At 41.9% G+C, this 21,920-nt stretch overlaps 1 protein-coding gene across 1 annotated transcript in view; it reads left to right on the top strand.

Moving 5' to 3' along the window:
- Window positions 1-21,920, top strand: part of LOC134803554 (bromodomain and WD repeat-containing protein 3) — a 63,492-nt gene that overhangs the window by 4,799 nt on the left and 36,773 nt on the right. Inside the window, exons 8-21 of the mRNA XM_063776353.1 lie at window positions 1,568-1,788; window positions 2,745-2,934; window positions 2,967-3,122; window positions 3,785-3,820; window positions 4,283-4,351; window positions 5,535-5,687; window positions 7,576-7,806; window positions 8,310-8,474; window positions 9,821-10,008; window positions 10,537-10,672; window positions 11,252-11,412; window positions 15,514-15,540; window positions 17,469-17,558; window positions 18,450-18,648. Of these exons, the coding sequence (XP_063632423.1) occupies window positions 1,568-1,788; window positions 2,745-2,934; window positions 2,967-3,122; window positions 3,785-3,820; window positions 4,283-4,351; window positions 5,535-5,687; window positions 7,576-7,806; window positions 8,310-8,474; window positions 9,821-10,008; window positions 10,537-10,672; window positions 11,252-11,412; window positions 15,514-15,540; window positions 17,469-17,558; window positions 18,450-18,648 (2,022 nt within the window). The remainder of the gene's footprint in view (window positions 1-1,567; window positions 1,789-2,744; window positions 2,935-2,966; window positions 3,123-3,784; window positions 3,821-4,282; window positions 4,352-5,534; window positions 5,688-7,575; window positions 7,807-8,309; window positions 8,475-9,820; window positions 10,009-10,536; window positions 10,673-11,251; window positions 11,413-15,513; window positions 15,541-17,468; window positions 17,559-18,449; window positions 18,649-21,920) is intronic.

Here is a 21,920-nt window from a genome sequence, read left to right as displayed (position 1 = left end):
ACAGTAAACAAACCTCATTGACATCATCAATGACACATCATGCGTCACTAGGTCAATCATATGGTCTACCGTGAAACACGACAGTCGAAAGTTCGGTTTCTGCATCTCTATCACTCTTGGTAATTCGATCAATGTATTATAGAGAGGCAGATAAAGAAATTTCGATTTTCGCGTTTCGCGGTAGGCCACCTGTAAACAAACCGCCTTGGTGCATCAATATCATAGTGAAAACTTGTCAAAAAACTGTTTAAGGGCTAGTATGTATAAGTTACTCTATGGTTTACTAAACAAATTAGTGCTGCACTCTGTCGGCAGAACATTGCAGTAATACTCCCTAATTTCCCTATTGAGAAAATATTTTCGGCATCACCAATCAGCTAACGAAATCACAATCACTTTCGAATCTGTTCACTCCCTACCTTCATTTTTGTAATGAAACAGTGAATGAAACACTTCACTTCACAACTCAATACTCTTCTTCCTCGCGTTATCCCGGCATTTTGCCACGGCTCATGAGAGCCTGGGGTCCGCTTAACGACTAATCCCATGATTTGACGTAGGCACTAGTTTTTACGAAAGCCACTGCCATCTGACCTTCCAACCCAGAGGGAAAACTAGCCGTATTGGGGTTAGTCCGGTTTCCTCACGATGTTTTCCTTCAACGATAAGCGACTGGTAAATATCAAATGATATTTCGTACATAAGTTCCGAAAAACTCATTTTTACGAGCCAGGGTTTGAACCCGCGACCTCCGGATTGAAAGTCGCACGCTCTTACCGCTAGGCCACCAACGCTTCTCAATACCAAAGAGAATAATCAATACTCATTTATACCGAAACCAAATTTAGCAAAATCTTAACAGCGCGAAGTAGCCTATAGAACAGCGACATCTACTGTGGAATTGGGCAACTATGTACATCTTAACATTACTACATTCAACAAATCATCACGTTTTTGTAGGAGTACAGCTGAGTTCATGTCATGTGTTTTTTAGGGTTCCGTACCTCAAAAGGAAAAAACGGAACCCTTATCATGCCCCATTCGTCTGTTTTGCACTAAAGCCATCATTTTCATTTCTTTAAATAGGGAATATTACGCTGAACTCTGCGTAGGGGGTAGGGGGCGCCACTACCACTATCCATCACAATCAGGGGGTCTACCACGAAACAAGAAAACCGAAATTTCGTTATCTAACCTCTATCACTCTTGCATATTCGAGCGATAAAGAGGCAGATAACTAAATTTCGATTTTCACGTTTCCCGGTAGCCCTTGTTAACAAACCGCCTTGATGCATCAATGTCATATTTTATTGTCCGTGAAAACTTGTAAAAAAACAGTTTAAGGCACAGTATGTATAAGTTACTCTATGATTCGCTAGCTTAGTGCTGCACTCTGGCGGCTGAACATTGCAGTAATACCTATTGATTCACTTGAAAAAAACCTCAGCAAAGTCACCAAAACTACCTCCTGAATGAGCTTTCGAAACTCTTGAAAAAAATAATGGTATATTTGATAGTATAATTTTTATAAAATGTATGTGAGGTTACAAGGTTAAGTTACTTGCAGGTCCACTGGTCGCCCTGGGCGCGCGGCGACGTCCGCTGGCTCGCGTCCACCTCCACCGACGGCTCAGTGGCCTTCTGGACATGTTCCCGCGACGGCCAGTTCCTGTCCCAGCCTGTTCAGTACATGGAGAGGATGCGACCAGGCGCCTGCCACATGATATGTGCTGCCTGGTCTGCTGGAGGAGCGTTCTTAGCTGCAGGGTCGCAGGATCATCATGTCAGGTGAGGATCTGGCTCGAAGGACCATTAGTTTATACTCCACGGTCTTCTGGACGTACTACCGTGATGGCCAGTTCCTGTCCCGGCCTGTTCAGTACATGGAGAGGATGCGACCAGGCGCCTGCCATATGATATGTGCTGTCTGGCCTGCCGGAGGAGCGTTCTTAGCTGCAAGGTCGCCGGATCATCATGTCAGGTGAGGATCTGCTTTGAAAGACCAGCAGAAAGACCTTGGAGTGCTATGACCACTAACACCTGTTCCAGCCTGTTCAGTACATGGAGCGGATGCGACTATCTCATCGCGATCGGAGAAGTCTCTTGGAAATCTGACTTAACCGCAACCGGGAAAGCTGAAAGCCAAATACTGAACTTGAAATTTCAAAGTATTGAATTTTGATTGTCTTAGCTATTGAAAACTCTGGGACTCTAGGGGGAAGACTTTTGTAGATTAGAATACATTTAAAAGTGGAAAAATTACTGCCTGTGAGACTTGAACGCAGTAGTTTTTCCAGTTTTAAAGGACTATGCGTCAAAATGGCCCCAAAATTATTAGTCAAAATGTCGTCACCCTTATTACCTAGGCAATAGAGTCCACCGCCGGGCGAGCGCGGCAAATCATTCGGTGTGCACGCCCGTCGGTGCGCGAACATCTACCCTGCAGCAATTAATTTACTTACTTGGACTCTATTGCCTAGTTAATAAGGGTGACGACATTTTGGCTAAACTACCAATATCTCAATTCTGCAATGAAATTCCGATTGGGGCCCATAGAAAAAAATGAAGTACATAGAAATACCTATCTAATGACCTTACTCTCATTTCTGTTGGCGTTGGGTCCAGGCTCCATACAAAGTTGCCCATGGTCCTTTATTCTTAGCTTGATAGCATCGTTCGTAGACGTTTCTGCTTGTTAAAAATGTATTTTTAAAGTACAGAAGGTAACCCCAATTATTCCTCAGGGTGTACATGGTTGACGGCGAAGGCGGCGGGCCCCGCAGAGTCCTGGAGACGGCCGTCCACTCGGAGGCGGTGGACAGCCTGGCCTGGGCGCACCGCGGGCTGCGCTTCGTGTCGGGCTCCAAGGACGGCGCCGCCTGCGTGTGGGCGCTGCACGCCTCCGCCTGGCGCCATACCGTGTTACACTGTGCCAGTCTAGTGAGTTGATCATAGACTACCGTAGAGTCCTGGAGACGGCTGTCCACTCGGAGGCGGTGGACAGCCTGGCCTGGGCGCACCGCGGGCTGCGCTTCGTGTCGGGCTCCAAGGACGGCGCCGCCTGCGTGTGGGCGCTGCACGCCTCCGCCTGGCGCCACACGGTGCTACACTGTGCCAGTCTAGTGAGTTGACCATACACTAGGAATCCTCTAGACGGAGCTTAGAGCAATTATTTCATGCAACCGTTTTTTTTTCGATTTCTTAATTATTGTAAGAGTTAGGAGCGAAAAACAGGTTTCATACAAATGTTTAAAAGCTCCTAAGTCTTATAATAAAGTTAAATCTAAAAAAATCTAACGGTAGGGCATGACTATGATTATAATACATCAAATTGTAAAAAAAAAAGAATTCCATAATGTTAATATCCTGGTAGGAATATGAGGACTATGTATTGAGAATCAATCGCTCCCTATCCTCAAGGGGCCCACTGATTAACAGTCTGCCGGACGGAATCGGCCTGTCAGTTAGAACAAAAAGTTGACAGTTCCAAACAACTGACAGGCAGATACCATCCGACGGACTGTTAATCATTGGGCCCCTTTAATAGTAAGATTTCTCACAGAACAATGTCCAATTCGATATTTGCCCGATGTGGTGATTTATCCCAAGTTTATATCTTTTCTAAAAATATATTTTGTCAAGATATCTAAAGGCTCCGTCACACAGGCGCGTTTTCCGGGCGGCGCGTGAGCGGGGCGCGCCGCTTTTACATATAAAACGCTCACGGCCCGCCCGGAAGACGCGCCTGTGTGACGGAACCTTAATAGTAAACTTTCCTCGACAGGATGACGCAGGCAAGGATGACGGCAAGAAATTAAAGGTTGGTTATATTTTGTTTTTACAATCAACAGCAAAAAACTAGCTAAAATGTCCCCCCCCTTAACTTTTACACCAAGGGTCCAAAAAATATTTAGAAAAACACCTTAAAACAACAGCTTAACAAATACTTTCAATGAAAACAATAGCGAACCTGATTGGTCCAGCCGTTTTTGAGTTTTTGTAAAAAGTCTTCACTTCTTAGTAAAAAGACGTTCTAAGCGCCTTGAAGGTACTCCCTACTTCTCTTCTACTGACAAAGTTGTTTGACAATGAATAAATGACATGATTTACATATCAAAATGTGCTTTTCGAATTGACCTCTAGTAGTAAGCCCGATCTTTAGTTATAACATCCTCCGGTAGATGGCTCTGCACGTAGATTAGATGGAACTATCGATATATCATAAATCGTAATATTTAACCGGTAAACCCCGGTTATTAACCGGTAAATTGTTTGTTTACAGGTCACAATGGTATGCTGGGACTTAAGCGATGCTTACATCATCACAGCTGTCTCCGACTGCTCCATTCGAGTAAGTTGTGTTAAGGGGGTTCAGAAATGAGACAAAACTTAACTGAAATTGTTTATTTTTTATTTATTTAGGGTTGTCATCATTCAGATTCAGATTTTTTATTTATAAACACAAAGTAAAGTTTACACGTCAATATCTTAAAACTAGAAAATTATATTATATAATTTATGACTATTTACATTATAGAGTAGGTTTACAATAGGCATATTATATGTCATTTATAAGTGAGTGCAACGATCCCTTTGAAGAAACTCGTTTATATTATAGCATGCTAATTCAATGAGCATGTTTTTAAGATATTTGGTGAATATGGCATCGCTAGGCGAATTTTAAATGTCCACAGGGACACGGTTATACAGGTTAGGTCCGACAACCTCGAGCATTCAAGTAATTATCTTATCTGTGGTCGTGCAAAGGGATGTCAAATTGTGCCAACCCTAATAATTGCTCGGAGCAATGCTGAGCCGAAAGCAGCCGAGTTTGCCCGAAGTCAGGAGTGTCTCCCCACTGGTTACAGCCTGGTAACAGACAGACAGACAGACGGGCCCGAAGTCAGGAGTGTCTCCCCACTGGTTACAGCCTGGTAACAGACAGACAGACAGACGAGCCCGAAGTCAGGAGTGTCTCCCCACTGGTTACAGCCTGGTAACAGACAGACAGACGGGCAGCGGAGTCTTAGTAATTGGGTCCAGTTTTTATCCTTTGGGTACGGAACCCTAAAATAGTTATTTGTTTTACAAGGGGGTAAAGTTGTTGTTTAACCATTTGTGCTAATATTGATACCCGGGCAAGCGAAAGATTCCAAAATGGAATCTTGAGCGTTGCAAGGGTTTCAAAGCACGAGGGTTAAACAAAATTTGTCCCTAAGTGAAACACAAAATTTATCACCTCACCAACCCGAAGCACATTAAATGTAAAATATCAAACAAAATCAAAACAAATCTAATTCAAATGAATGTTATTAAATATTTATCTTCCAAAATCATCATTTAAAAGTCAATTCTACCAGCAAACATAAGAAAACAATTCAAAATTTGAATTTGATTACTTTGCCTCACATATGAATTACTGAAAGTTGCACTTTGCTGTCCGTTTTTGAAGTGCAAAGTAAGCCTTTCCGAGCTGGTGTGGTGAAAAGTATTATTCATTACATCACTATGTTAATATACTGCTTGGTTAACAGGTGTGGTGTTCCCGCACGTGCGGCATGGTGCGAGTCCTAAGAGGCCACAAAGACGAGGCCTATGTACTGGAGGCCCATCCGTTATTACCTGGCGTTCTGCTGTCCGCAGGCCACGACGGCCAGCTGTTCGTATGGGACGCTAGCACTGGCGAGGTAATCCAAAATCCGATGCTATTCCAAAATAATTTATTGGGAAAAATTTCATTTTTGGTACAAGCTTTTATCGCTGACTGTATTTTTCTTACGACAGACAACTAATACTCATTGAGACAATTCTAACACAATTAGGTTGCGTTGTTTCATCACAGAGTTCCTATGGCCACCTCCTGTCTCCATCAGATCAGCTCGATGGTACCATAATATTGCATTGTCATCCGATTTATACATGCATGCAAAATTTCAGCTCAATCGGAAACCGGGAAGTGGATCAAATTTAACTTGTAAGATTTGATTACAGACTGACAGACAACGGGACAAGTGAAAGTAAAAATAAAAGCTTGTAAAAATGTCCACCAACAATATTTAATAAAATACCACAAGACATACAATTATTTACTAGAGCTCAATCAGTTTAAAAAAGCCTTGAAACTGTTACTGATTCGAAACAGTTACTACTCATGGTCTAATAAAACATGGTCTTCCATTCCCAGAGTGACACGGGCCTACGTCACAATAACATTGCCACTTTATTTCAACATAAAATGTTACATGGGTACATTATACCTATGGTTAATAAGATAAAATATTTCTTTATAATTTTCATTTATATGTATTTTAGCTTAAATTTTACAATAACACGTCATTTTTAATTACTCGTTAGCAATATCTTCCGATTCACGAAAGAAATTTCAGACTTTCGGGTAATTCTGTTTATACTACTGGCAACACAGGATAGCGCTGTGCACATTTGACAATTCGGATCTAGATAACTTCATGCCCTGACCGTCATCCTTGTCGAACGCGTGTTAATTGTTATTTCCTTCTCGCTCAGTGTCAGCAGTCGCAGTGTTTTCCAAACTTTTCACGTCGTAAGCTTGGTAATTAATGTGTAACTGTGAATTAGTTTTTCAAACGTTTGTCTTGTATAGATAAATAAAGTTTAATTTAATACATTAGATTTGTTTTATTTTACTATGTTTCTACATGAATAACTTAAAATTAATGCCGTTAAAATAATTTTCACCGTTGGTTAAAATTCTCCCACATTTCAAAGTTTGAGAACCTGTAAACAGCATGATGACGTAGGCGCGTGTCAGTTAGGTCATACGCGAATCTCGGAATGGAGTACCAGGCGGAGTATATTATTATACCATGTTACTACTCAATAAAAGATTTTTTAGATGATAAGGACTTGTAAATACCTATTATATTCTCAACATTTGTATGACGTAAGGCGCCACATAGTGAAACTGACTGAAATGTAACACCCTATAACCTATGTTGGACAAATAAATAATTTTGTAAGTTCGCTAATTATGTTCATAACTAGATCTTATGACGTAAGCGCTGGTGGCCTAGCGGTAAGAGCGTGTGACTTGCAATCCGGAGGTCGCGGGTTCAAACCCCGGCTCGTACAGTCAGCAGCTGAAGTTGTTAAGCGGGCGAGGTGTTCAAAATTATCTTGACCCGCTCTTATTCTCTTAACAATAAAGTCGCGTCAAGATCATTTTGAACACCTGGCCCGCTTAGCAACTTCTGCTGCTGACTGTACCAATGAGTTTTTCGGAACTAATGTACGAAATATCATATGAAATTTACCAGTCGCTTTTCGGTGAAGGAAAACATCGTGAGGAAACCCGACTAATCCCAATAAGGTCTAGTTTGGGTTTGAAGGCCAGATGGCAGTCGCTTTCGTAAAAACTAGTGCCTACGCCAATTCTCGGGATTAGTTGCCAAGCGGACCCCAGGCTCCCATGAGCCGTGGCAAAATGCCGGGACAACGCGAGGATGATGAACTCTTATGACACAAAAAAAGAAATAGTTGAGGGTACTCGATACAACAGTATTTTTACTCTGAGGCTAAGAAATATCTCATTCACAGATCCTAGCCTCTTTCCTGAACAAAATCGAAGGGCAAGGGGAAGGCGCGATCTTCGATGCGAAATGGGGCGGCGGCTGCGCCCTGGCCGCCGCTGACGCCCACGGACACCTCCTGCTGCTGTCAGTGGCCTCAGGACCGAAGCTGATGTCCAAGCTGCCTCCGGAGCTGTTCTTCCACACGGACTATCGGCCTCTGTTGAGAGACGCTACTGGAACAGCTCTTGATGAGCAGGTAACTTGACTAGATTAAGTCACAGCTAGGTTTAGAGGCTCGTAGACACCTACTGCTGGTGTCGGTGGCTTCAGGGCCGAAGCTGATGTGCAAACTGCCTCCGGAGCTGTTCTTCCACACGGACTATCGGCCTGTGTTGAGAGACGCTACTGGAACAGCCCTTGATGAGCAGGTTACTTGACTAGATTGAGTCACAGCTAGGTTTAGAGGCTCGTAGACACCTACTGCTGGTGTCGGTGGCTTCAGGGCCGAAGCTGATGTCCAAACTGCCTCTGGAGCTGTTCTTCCACACGGACTATCGGCCTCTGTTGAGAGACGCTACTGGAACAGCCCTTGATGAGCAGGTTACTTGACTAGATTGAGTCACAGCTAGGTTTAGAGGTTCGTAGACACCTACTGCTGGTGTGCAGGTAACTTTACTCTGTCTACCATTGAAAGATTTTTGTTTCTGGACTTACGGACAATAATTTTACGATATCAATATTCGTCATTTTTGTTGACAGACCGAGATCCCCCCGCACCTGATGCCGCCGCCCTTCCTGGTGGACGTGGAGGGCGCGCCGCACCCGCCGGAGTATCAGCGCCTCGTACCGGGCCGCGAGAACCTGGCGCTCGACCAGCTCATCCCCCTCGCCGACGCCAGGAGCCGCATCGACGTCATGATTGAGGTCGGTCACAATCGGCCCCCAACCCCATTCTCCCTCCCTTTACAAATACAAATACTTAAATACATAGACAACATCCATGACTCAGGAACGGTTTACTAATATGTGGCCGAAAATTGTATGGCAAATTATCACTACCCAAACTATTTTTCCCATAGTATCATTTGGCAAAACTATCAGATGGCAGACCAATGTTTCGCATATATAACATGTCGCAAATGATTATTTACAATATTATTGTAGGGCAAAATATTTAGTTGGTCATGTTTCAAAATGTCTTTTATTGTTATGTCGAATGTATTGATAGGCATAAATTATTTTTTGCCTAATATTGTGAATAACCTACCTATCCCTGGGAGCAGTTTCGTTTTTAGGGTCATAAAAAAAAATAACCCTAACCTACCTATCTCTGGGAGCAGTCTCGTTTTACGGGTCATAAAAAAATAACCCTAACCTACCTATCTCTGGGAGCAGATTCGTTTTTAGAGTCACCAAAAAAAAATAACCCTAACCTACCTATCTCTGGGAGCAGATTCGTTTTTAGGGTCATCAAAAAAAATAACCCTATCCTACCTATCTCTGGGAGCAGATTCGTTTTTAGGGTCACCAAAAAAAATAACCCTAACCGACCTATCTCTGGGAGCAGTTTCGTATAGGGTCATCAAAAAAAAAATTACCCTAACCTACCTATCTCTGGGAGCAGTTTCGTTTTACGGGTCAAAAAAAAATAACCATAACCTACCTATCTCTGGGATCAATTTCGTTTTTAGGGTCATAAAAAAAATAACCATAACCTACCTATCTCTGGGAGCAGTTTCGTTTTACAGGTCATAAAAAAAATGCTAAATATAGTTGTGATCCAATAAAAAGTATGCGAAATTTCAATTTGGGCAAACGTTATTTAACAATAAATAGTTAGGTATAATAAAACATTTGCTTAGTAACTATTTTTCTAAATAAATCGTGGTGAAATGAACATCTGCTAAATAAAATTGTGTTTAAATAAAAATTATGCTAAATAATAATATGCTAAGCATTGGTTTGCCAACTAAAAGTACTGCAATAAGTTGGTTGGGAAGTGAAATTAGGCGAAAAATATTTCGGCGAGATGGCAGTACACCCTCAGGGAACAAATGTCTGAGCTCACCACACAAATAAATGCCCTAAATAATTAGTTTAAATTATGAGTTTGAACTGTTAGTCAAAATGATACTAGATGTAGATGTGTAAATAATCTATAATTTACCGGGTAACCAAAGCTGCGAAACTCCCTGACGAACCGTTCGGATAAAGCGTTAGGATTGAAGTATCCACTATTTGTGTCATGAAGTCATGTTCATTCTCATCAGGCTTTAGCGGCCGAGCGGACTCCCGGCCTAGTCAACGGCCTCGGCTTCGGCGGTGGCGGCGTGTGGCGGAACGAGGGCGTCCGGCACACGGCGGGCTCGTGGCAGCGCGACGTGCCCGTGCCGCCCTCCTCCCGCCCGCTCGTGGCGCCCCCGCCCGCCGCCGTCACCGCGCGGCAGCACCAGCAGGGGTGAGTACACCACACATAATAATAGCATACGATATTTATGTTTGAAACTATTAATTTGTGTGGGTATTTGTTTTATTGTCAGGTAAATTACATTTTATGTGTTGTCCCCATTCACCGCAGCCATTCCTATTCACCCCGGTTGACGGTAGGGATGTTTTTGAAGTGAAAACTTCTTTAGCGGCGCTGTGCACTTTTTGTGATGGGGAAAAAATGTTAAACTCGCGACAGGTAAGACGTAAGACGGACACGTGACCTGATCGAAAAACTGTTACAATGTCATTGAGTTTTTCTTTATTGATTTAAATGCCATCTAGTGAGTTTCCCTCTAACTGGTACTAATATAACTCGAGTACTAACAGTGATGTGCTTAGGGGTTTCAAGTAATGCGACGAAATAACGCTAGATGGCGTTAACCTCAATTATACATAGTGCTGCAGACATTTTGCACTAGTCATTGAGTTTTCACTTCTGCCGGCACTCCCGGAGTGCAACCCGTTGTTTTTTTTTTTAACAAAACAACAAGTTCAGATCGGAGATGAACGCCTTCGAGCTGGCGTGGTACCGGCGCGAGATGCGGCGGCGCCCCATCATGATCAGCACGGCGCCCGAGCCGCAGCGGCGCCGCGCGCGCCCCAGGCCGCGCCCCAAGCCGCAGGCGCAGCCTGTAAGTATACGGTATTTGACTACTAGTCAAATCAGTTTCTTTTTTCGAACTGTCAAAACGATTTTGCTACTATGGAATTTATATGAAACGCTAGCATGTGACGTCACAATCAAATTACCTACTCTTTATAGTTTTATTCTTTATAGACTTTGATCCTTATTGTTTTACTGATATGGGATAAATTTGTTAAATATCATAATCACCATCTACACGAGTTTACGCCAAAGCTATGGCGCCATCTTTTCGAGCGATGGAAATTAACTTTCACAATGCGCCTCTACATAGACTAGGAATCCTCCAGACATAGCATAGTAGCGCTACCCCCTCTGCCACAAATATACGGTAGTTTTACTTCATTTTCGAGTCAAGTGTCTTTGTGTGACGCCCGTGTCTTTGAACGGACCAATCACGGCACGGGACTCGCTCACCTCGTCCCCCGCACCCCTGTATTTTTGGCAGCATCGGTTTCATGAAATAATTGCTCTAAGCTCCGTCTAGAGTCCTAGTCTATGCGCCTCTAGCACTAAATTCTCTTTGGTATTACGAACAGCTACTATATTTTTTGTATATTTCTCTTAGGTCCGGCGAGTTGTGGAAGAGCCGTCAGCGCTAGAAGTGGTCAGCTCGGACAATGACACCTCCGACGAGTCCGTGCGGCTGTCCCGCTCGCACTCGCGCTCCTCTCGCTCGCGGTCTCACTCTCGCTCGAGCCGGTCCTCCTTGGATCTCACTGACTCTAGGTATGTTACTTTTTTTTTTATTAGCCTGTTGTAGTGTTCCACTGCTGGCAAATGCCTCTCCCCCTGATTTCCACAACTCCCGTTGTAGTGCCTTCTCCGGCCAGCCACTGATGAAGGCGTCTAAGTCGTCCCGCCATCTCCGTCTGGGCCTGCCACGTCCGCGCTTATTTTGCGGCATCCACTTGGTAGCTATACTAGCCCACCTATCCGGATGTATGCGGCAGACGTGACCCGCCCAGTCCCACTTCAGCCTTGCGGTCTTCTCCCCCACGTCAGCTATGCGTGTTTTGGAGCGCAATGTATGTTACTAGTTGGTCTAAATGTAAACCTGTTTTCATAGAGTTATACCAAGATCAATCAATAAATTTTTGTGTGTTATGGCTCCATCAGGGCTTGATGATTCCGCCAGTGTCGAGGTTGGATAACACTTATACCGAGATAAGTCTGCAACGTTTTGATAGCACACGGATTGCATCAAGTATTATTTTAAACGTCATACTTCTATGAAATTATGACTAGGGATTGCAATCCGGTCCGGCGGATCCGGTAATCCGGCCGGATCCGGCACTTTTTAGGAGCTACCGGATCCGGTTAAAATCACCGGATCCGGACCGGATCCGGGAAAATAGAAAAAAAGACCGCACACAGTACCCTCTGTGCGTTTTAGTTGAGACAAAGGCGACGGATGGAAGAAAGACGTTAGACAGAATAAAGACGAATGAAAAAGTCAAGATTTAGTAAAATAAGAAGATATTTAATATGACGATGACTGAGAACAGAAGAGGATTTCCTCTTCTTTCAGGTTGGTGGCACGAATCGGCACGATACGACGATTACTTAGAAGTAAAAAATTAAAGGATGGAGATGTCATGGAAGGCATTTATAACGACCGGTCTGGCCTAGTGGGTAGTGACCATTCAGTAACCCTGCCTATGAAGCCGATGGTCGTGGGTTTAAATAAGGGAATTTATTTGTGTGATGAACACAGATATTTCTTCCTGAGTCATGGGTGTTTTCTATGTACAGTCAGCAGCAGAAGTTGCTAAGCGGGCCAGTGGCCTATTTTATAAAGCTACAAGTTACAATTTACAAGCGGAAGTCTCGTTCTAACACATAGGGTTAGAAAGAGACTTCCGCTTGTACATTGTAACTTGTAGCTTTATAAAATAGGCCACAGGTGTTCAAAATGATCTTGACGTGACTTTATTGTTAAGAGAATAAGAGCGTGTCAAGGTAATTTTGAATACCTCGCCCGCTTAGCAACTTCTGCTGCTGACTGTATACAGGGTGAAATTTAAATCACTGGCCATATTCATTCCCGGCACTAGGTTACACTTAAGGAATCTATTTAGCGAAAAAAAGAGTACATTTTTTTTTAATTTTCATTTTTCAATTTTTAAATATTTTCCACGAGTCGTGGTCACCCTATTACCACAAATGTAAACAAACCTAATAGTAGGTTTTAACAACAACATAAGCAAAACCCTTATCTGACCTTCACTAAACCTTATAATCGTTGCAATAGGGTCCACCCAGTTAGTGTTGGCGATGGTAGGCAGGTTTATCAATTTCGAGGGTAGTCCAAACCATTCCGCGCTAGCGGTAAACATAACGGTAAGCATAAATGATTAGTCACTCGTCACTCGCCAACCTTAAAATAATAATCGCGCGCGTACTAAGGTTTAAAAAAATGTTTTCGAACTGGGAATATTACGAAATGGTGCGGTGTTATTTAATTGTGCGTGCATTTGACCAAGTGCGAAACAACGTTGTAGTGCTTAGAAAACTAAAGAACAATGTGCATAAACGTGCCGCACTTTGTTTGGAGCAGCACGGATTACAATTCGAACATTTATTGCAGTACAACTAAAGTGCAATTACTTGCTTCAGTAAGTACCGAGGGTGATATGTAAATAGTTTAATTGCGTCGATTTTTAATCAAATGTAAACTTATGTAACCAACCATGGTCTAATAAAACATGGTCTTCCATTCCCAGAGTGACACGCGATTACGTCACAATAACATTGCCACTTTATTTCAACATAACATGTTACATGGGTACATTATACCTATGGTTAATAAGTTAAAATATTTCTTTATAATTTTATAATTTTCATTTATATGTATTTTAGCTTAAATTTTACAATAACACGTCATTTTTAATTACTCGTTAGCAATATCTTCCGATTCACGAAAGAAATTTCAGACTTTCGGGTAATTCTGTTTATACTACTGGCAACACAGGATAGCGCTGTGGACATTTGACAATTCGGATCTAGATAACTTCATGCCCTGACCGTCATCCTTGTCGAACGCGTGTTAATTGTTATTTCCTTCTCGCTCAGTGTCAGCAGTCGCAGTGTTTTCCAAACTTTTCACGTCGTAAGCTTGGTAATTAATGTGTAACTGTGAATTAGTTTTTTAAACGTTTGTCTTGTATAGATAAATAAAGTTTAATTTAATACATTAGATTTGTTTTATTTTACTATGTTTCTACATGAATAACTTAAAATTAATGCCGTTAAAATAATTTTCACCGTTGGTTAAAATTCTCCCACATTTCAAAGTTTGAGAACCTGTAAACAGCATGATGACGTAGGCGCGTGTCAGTTAGGTCATACGCGAATCTCGGAATGGAGTACCAGGCGGAGTATATTATTATACCATGGTAACCAACAACATTAAATCAACTTATGTAAGTTGATTCAATTTTTTAAATACGCCTGACTGCATTAATTCCTGACCTAGTTTTTACTCATTGTTTTTAAGCCACGGACGTTTTGTTAATAATCATTAGTCAGAAATAACATTTTAGATTAAAAATGGGTTGCCTTTGCTTTTTGACGGTCCTAAGCCCGTTAAAGTATGAAGGAAAAAATAGCAACTTATGTAGGTAAGCGTCTTATCTCGCTGCAATAGGGTTCATAATTGGTGACGCGATTGCAAACGGGTGTCAATGACCTTAACTGATAAGAGAGAAGCGGGTGTAGTGGGTAGTTCACGGTTCACCATAACGTACGAGGTTTTTAGGACAACTTGATGATGATTTATTTCGAAAAAAATGTACTGAGCGGTATTAAAAGAAAAAACACGTGTTTAATATTTTTTCGAGTTCTTTCGGGTGTTTCAATTTGGCCAGTGAATTAAATTTCACCCTGTATAAGCATGTATTTATTAATATACTATAAGTATATATGTCGTCGCCTAGTAGTACTACCTAGCTTGCTAGCACCCATAGTACAAGCTTTGCTTGGTTTGGTTGGGGCTACGATCGATCGAGGTCGATCTGTATAAGATTGTCCCCAAATATTTATTCATGAATTATTTATTTATTTGTGATTTAGGCTATAAAACTATTTTCACGGATAAAAAATGAAAGCAAGATAATATTGGAGCGCATTTCATATAATTTTGGTTAAAAGTAAAATATCTTGTTATTAGAATGGACAGCGTTACAAATAATACCATCAAAGAACAGTTATGAAAACTTGTCCTTTGAAATAGTTCCAATTCCCATCCCATAATTATCCCACTAACAGGCTTTGTAATCTAATCAAATTTATAATTTTAATGTAAACGTAAATTTGAGCAGAAAGTGAATGATTAAATAGGTACAATAATATTAATAAATGACTTAGATTACAAATGGTATTTTTAAATTGAGATTGACATTGTGACACTTTTTAATACTTTGTTTTATTTTATTGTTAAAAAGTTATTTCTTCTTAACTTCAAATTGTTGTTTTATTTGTAATTTGTAAAAATACCCTTTGTTTCTCATATAACGCATAAAACTTGAAAAATATGTCATTTAATTAACTTTAATATCCTTATACCTAACCGGATCCGATCCGGCCGGATCCGGCCGGATTGTGGCTAAAATCCGGCCGGATCCGGCCGGATTGAAAATCAATCCGGTTTGCAATCCCTAATTATGACGTATAAATAACACTGCGTGTGCTATCAAAATCGTTCCAGACTTTTCTTGGTCTAACTCTAAGTAGTTTAAGTTCTTATTTCTTCAACTTTGTCGTTTTAACCATTCTAACAAAAAACCTATAATATTTTAGTATTAATTATAAAACTGTTTTTGTTTTCAGTTCACATTCAGGAAGCAAAAGTGGCAAGTGAGTACTGATTTTAAAGTTTTTAAACAATAAATTTCGGTTTTGTTTTAAGGTGGTATTCCACCTGTCCAATTTCTTTGTCCAATGTCATTGCGTCTCACTCTCTCATTGAGCAAAATTGTGAGACGCAATACACATTGGACAAAGAAATCGCATAGGTGGAATACCACCCTAAGAAACAATGTTAACAGGTTTGAACTATGTTTATTTGTCCCAAATAATAAGTGACAGTTCAGCTCCATTTGGTCAAACAAGATGTCATTTTTGCACAAAAGCTACATTGATATTGCTACTAACTCCTGTTAAATCTTCAAGAAAAATATCATTCCTTTCGTTACTCCGACCATAGTTAAGTTTTTTTACAGTACACCTGGTGCTACATTACGACACCAGGTGCTATAATAAGCACATTACGTAACTACGTCGAAAATTTAAAGGGCCATATGTACTGTAAAACGTACGATACACGTGCGAATAGGTAAATCGCTGCGACGTTTGCGTCACATGTAGGAAAGTTAGATCTTAGGTTAGAAAGAAGTGGAAAGTTTAATTTACTAAAGTTATTTAATATTAATTAAAATTAAAATAGGAGCATAAGGCCGTGGGTCCTTTATAACTGTGCTGACACAGATTAACGTAATATCGAAACAAGTCCTTAATAGGAGCCACTTTCCTGAGGCTCTACATCGCAGGCGTCGCAGTTGGAGATGGCTCGGCTGTGGTTCCGGATCCTCAGCAAACGGAACGGCAACCTTCCGGAATGTAGAGCTTGCGCATAGCGCAACCCGGGGTAATAGTGCAGGATAGAGGGTTTCAATTTGAACCCCAGACTTGGTCCCTAGGATAGATTTAGATTTAGATATTTATTCTCATAATATTACATTACATTATAAATTATGCTAGACTAATCTACACGAATTTATATTATGATCGTCATTCATATTTACATAATATTATTTAATACATACAAATTAAAAAATGTCTTGCAATAATTAATCTTATGTCAACAATTTATCCATTCATGTCAAAACAAAATACGGTAATAACTTAGTACGAGTATCTCTTAATGATCGTCATGTTCTAAATAAAATACTAGGTACATATTACAATATACATAAATCAATAACTGAGAACATGTCAAATTTATATGATTCAATTTTCAATTTAAAATGTCAGGGTCATATACTCATTTACAGAATAAAGTGGATTATCCAATAAAAGGACTCTCAGTTGACGTTCAAATGTTTCGTCAGATGTTTCCGTTCGTAATTCAGCGGGTAGACGCTCGTAGTATGATGTCGGGCCGATTACTCGCGGGTTTTTGCATGAAAGTGCCATGCGTCGCGGCACTGTTCTGAGTCTCCCCGTGGATCTGATTATATATTGGGCATTTTAGAAAATGCTCTCAACAGTGACTCCGACATCCGGCCCACAAAGGAAGAAATATTAGGAAAGTGATCCATTAGCATTATTTTAGTGTTCACGGATGAAGCAGTCAGAAAGGAAAATATTAGTTAACAGTATAAAAGAAATTAAAGTAAAATTACTCCTATCAGTAACTTAAATTAAAAATTCACAACACTTACCCGATCCGGGGAAATGTTTACAGCATATTAACAATAAGGCACGATCCAAATAGTATCAAAGTAGGCAAATATATTATTTAAGAGATATTTAATATCTTATTTGCAAAAATTGTCGTAGATGTTCATAAATTTTCTTCATGTGACAGATTTCCGAAAACTATTTTAAAATGTTTTTAAATTTTTACAACCGGCCAGCACAAAGCGCTTAGCGCAAACGAGGTTTTATAGCAAACCGTTACATCGCAACTCGTGTCGATTTAAAACTTCTATTTTTCACACTTGTATCGTAAATAACTATTACATATGTATGTACGAGTTATGATGTTTATGTATTGTCCCCAGTTCGTCATCGTCAGCATATTCAGACTGGGAGGCGGGCGCTGCTCTGGCGCCGCCCACCCGCGCTCGGCGACGCCCCGTGGCTGCTAGACGGTACGTCAACACTGTTACTGGTTGTCAACTTCCTAAATTCAGCCCTAACGACCTTCCGTTAGGGCCCATGTAGACGATGCGAGAACTCGCATGCGAGTTTTAATACATTGCGGGTTTTTAATCGGTCGGTTGAATTAGACGTAAGCAACAGTTCGCAATGTAACTAAAATCGTATGCGAGTTCGCGCGCCGTCTAAATGGGCCCTTAGGCTTGTACAATTTAGTTTGACGCCGCCCTAACTTGGGATACGTAATTGCTAAATGTGATATCTTGCACTAAAGTATATAACCTACGCCTAAGGAAACAAAATTTAGGATACTATAAAACCCATTTTACAGACTCGTGTAGTTCCCTCTGAAGTTGGTTTGCGAGAACTACGCATATATTGCTATTGCGAGTATTGCGCGATGAATCGAGCCTATATCAGAATTAATATTTAGCGCCATCAGTATTCGTATTAAGAGAGATATCGGCTACTATTTTTTATCGATTAAAGCCGGAAGGCTCTCTGGTAAAAAACATCAAGACAACATTAAACTTTTTTGTGGTGCAACCCCGCAAAAATGGCAGAACGATTTGTGTGGTAAGATATCGCTTGGGCTCTTCCCTTCCGACGTGCCGGAAGCCGGTGTTGCTCGAAGTTTCTCCTAAAGGGGCCCACTTATTAACAGTCCGCCGGACGGAATCGGCCTGTCAGTTGTTCGGAACTGTCAAACTTTTGTTCTAACTGACAGGCCGATACCGTCCGGCGGACTGTTAATCAGTGGGCCCCTTAAGTATCTAAGCTATGACGACTTCTGTCTTCACTTTGCGTATATAATCACACCAACAATCAATTCGATGCGTTCAATGCGATATTATCAAAACCTAATCATCTTCCGTCATATCCAGATACAGTCCCAGCGTGTCGGCTCCGAAGCGTCCGGCAGCCACCAACGGCGCCGCCGCGTCCGGCTCCGGGTCCGGCGCGGCGCCGGCGCCGGCCGACCTGCCGGAGCTGTACCGGCCCGGCGAGTGGCTCACGGCCGTGTCGCCGCGCAAGGCGCCCTACCACCCGCAGATGGGCGACGCCGTCGTGTACTTCAGGGTGGTGAGTGTATAATAATCATTCTGCCTATATACGTCCCACTGCTGGGCACAGGCCTCCTCTCATGCGCGAGAGGGCTTGGGCTATAGTCCTCACGCTAGCCCAATGCGGATTGGGGACTTCACATCCTACACCTTTGAATTTCTTCGTAGATGTATGCAGGTTTCCTCACGATGTTTTCCTTCACCGAAAAGCTAGTGGTAAATATTAAATCCCACCAAAAACATTCTGTAAAAAACTAGCCAAGTCTCGATGGAGCTGCTATTGTTTATCTCTAAAAAGTAATGAAATCTAGACAAAGTCGTGCCAAGTCTAAGGTTCCTTACTGCGATTTCTTTATTATTATAGTTAATGTTGTGTGACTTGGCCGTTGAAGGGTACACAAGGGTACAAAACCAGGTGCTCCATGACACCAAACATACAGTATAAAAAAATATTTTCAGTACAGACGGACTTCTAATCATTGATAGAAGTCCGTCTGTACGTCTATATAATTTGAAATACGCAGCTTTATCAAGCCTACAATTGACTGGTTATTGAATCAACGTTTTCCAAGTGGCAATTTTCCATCGTCAATGGGTAGCGGTTCTGGCGACAGATTGGTGCTATGGTGTCATGGAGCACCTGGTTTTGTACCCTTGTGTACCCTTCAACGGCCAAGTCACACAACATTAACTATAATAATAGAGAAATCGCAGTAAGGAACCTTAGACTTGGCACGACTTTGTCTAGATTTCATTACTTTTTAGAGATAAACAATAGCAGCTCCATCGAGACTTGGCTAGTTTTTTACAGAATGTTTTTGGTGGGATTTCACTTCTTTTTGTAGAAACGTGGGCATATTGATATTTTTGATATTTACCTCAGTAATTCAGTCGGCAGTAGTGCATGCTGCAATCCTGCTGCAGTATAGCTGCCGACTGCATTACTGCCAAAAATGTCAAAGTTGATGTATTTTTAACCGCCTTAAAATAAAGGTTCTCAGTTTGACCCGTATGTATGTTTGTTCGCGATTATCTCGCGTTTGGCTGAACCGATTTTGATGCGGTTTTCAGAAAAGTGTTTGTTACATTCTGGTAAATGTTTTAGTATACATAGATCTGAGCTGATGCTGAACCCTGGTTGTACCTAGTGGAACTCAGGTTTGATGCAACATAAGCCCACGCTATTTTGGTCATCCGTCACATCTTGATGAGCACTTGGGAGAGCAGTACCTTAGACAGAGCTGATGCTGAACCCTGGCTGTACCTAGTGGAACTCAGGTTTGGTACAACATAAGCCCACGCTATTTTGGTCATCCGTCACATCTTGATGAGCACTTGGGAGAGCAGTACCCAAGATAGAGCTGATGCTGAACCCTGGCTGAACCATAGGCACACTTTGTTTTGGTTAACCGACTTGTCGTCGTGTGCCTGTTGCAGAGTTCCACTAGGCGGTCATCAAGATGTAACGGATGACCAAAATAGCGTGGGGCTATGTTGCACCAAACCTAAGTTCCACTAGGTACAGCCAGGGTTCAGCATCAGCTCTATTTCAGGTACTGCTCTCCCAAGTGCTCATCAAGATGTGATGGATGACCAAACTAGCGTTGGCCTATGTTACACCAAACCTAAGTTCCAGTAGGTACAGCGAGGGTTCAGCATTAGCTGTATCTTGGGTACTGCTCTCCCAAGTGCTCATCAAGATGTGACGGATGACCAAAATAGCGTTGGCCTATGTTGCACTAAACCTGAGTTCCACTAGGTACAGCTAGCGTTCAGCATCAGCTCTATTTCAGGTACTGCTCTCCCAAGTGCTCATCAAGATGTGACGGATGACCAAAATAGCGTGGGCCTATGTTGCACCAAACCTGAGTTCCACTAGGTACAGCCAGGGTTCAGCATCAGCTCTATCTTGGGTACTGCGTTCCCAAGTGCTCATCAAGATGTAACGGATGACCAAAATAGCGTGGGCCTATGTTGCACCAAACCTGAGTTCCACTAGGTACAGCCAGGGTTCAGCATCAGCTCTATCTTGGGTACTGCTCTCCCAAGTGCTCATCAAGATGTGACGGATGACCAAAATAGCATGGGCGTATGTTGCACCAAACCTGAGTTCCACTAGGTACAGCCAGGGTTCAGCATCAGCTCCATCTTGGGTACTACTCTCCCAAAGGCTCATCAAGGCGTGTCGGATGACCAAAACAGTGTGTGCATATGTTGCACCAAGCCTGAGTTCCACTAGGTACAGCCAGGGTTCAGCATCAGCTCCATCTTGGGTACTACTTTCCCAAAGGCTCATCAAGGCGTGTCGGATGACCAAAACAGTGTGTACATATGTTGCACCAAGCAAAATGCCTATGTCTGACGGAGCCTTAATACAGCTGAGACCAACTGAGGGTTCTTCATCAGATACTTCAGACCTTCGATTGTTGACATCAAATGAAGCGGCCCACCAATTTGATTATTTTTTGTAAAGGCGGTATGTCGATCTCCAATAGTTTGGTTGGGCTCTTGTGTTTTCTAATCAGGGTCACCAGGTACTCCAGATCTTCGATTATCCTAGTTTTTATAGTTTTCCCTTTATGTGGCCATTAAACCCTAACTCTGTACCAAATTTCAGCTCTCTGAGTTTATGGGAAGTACTAGTTCTATTCTGATGATCATAAGTGAGTGAGTGTGTGTCATAAATGCGAAACTTTGCTTTCGCTTAACTTCGGAACTAAAAGACCTACAGACTTGAAATTTTGGATTTTAAGTATGTGATTATAGCTTACTGGATGACGAAAATTTCTGCGTTCTGGTCTTATCCAGAGGTTCTCAAATAGGGACCTGAAAATGCGGCGAAATGGTTCCAGTAAAGGATGGTACGGCAGTGTTTGCTTCGCGCTCGACTTGGCGGGGGCACTGCCGTGCCCCCCGATGATATTTCGTACATAAGTTCCGAAAAACTCATTGGTACGAGCCAGGATTTGAACCCGCGACCTCCGGATTGAAAGTCGGACGTCATATCCACTCGGCCACCACCGCTTTTGTAGTCAATGTTAATATAGTTTGGCAAGCCCAATTTGTCAAAGGAAAAGGCAAAAAATTTTAAAAATGAGGGTGCGATGGGTCAAACCCCTAACTTTTGAATTTCGCGTTTTTTATAGTGAGCCATTGGTTTCCATATTTAATAGTATGTACAGATAAAGCGTGTTTTAACCCTTAAATGCATGATTTTTTCTTTTTGCCCGAAATTAATATATGTATCACATAATTGTTTGCCGATTCTAGGAAAAATAGTTTAAAAAAATA

Source organism: Cydia splendana, chromosome 26 (assembly GCF_910591565.1).
Source record: "Cydia splendana chromosome 26, ilCydSple1.2, whole genome shotgun sequence".
NCBI lineage: Eukaryota > Metazoa > Arthropoda > Insecta > Lepidoptera > Tortricidae > Cydia > Cydia splendana.
The sequence above is the reverse complement of the archived record's forward strand: the minus strand, read 5'-3'. Positions and strand labels throughout refer to the sequence as shown.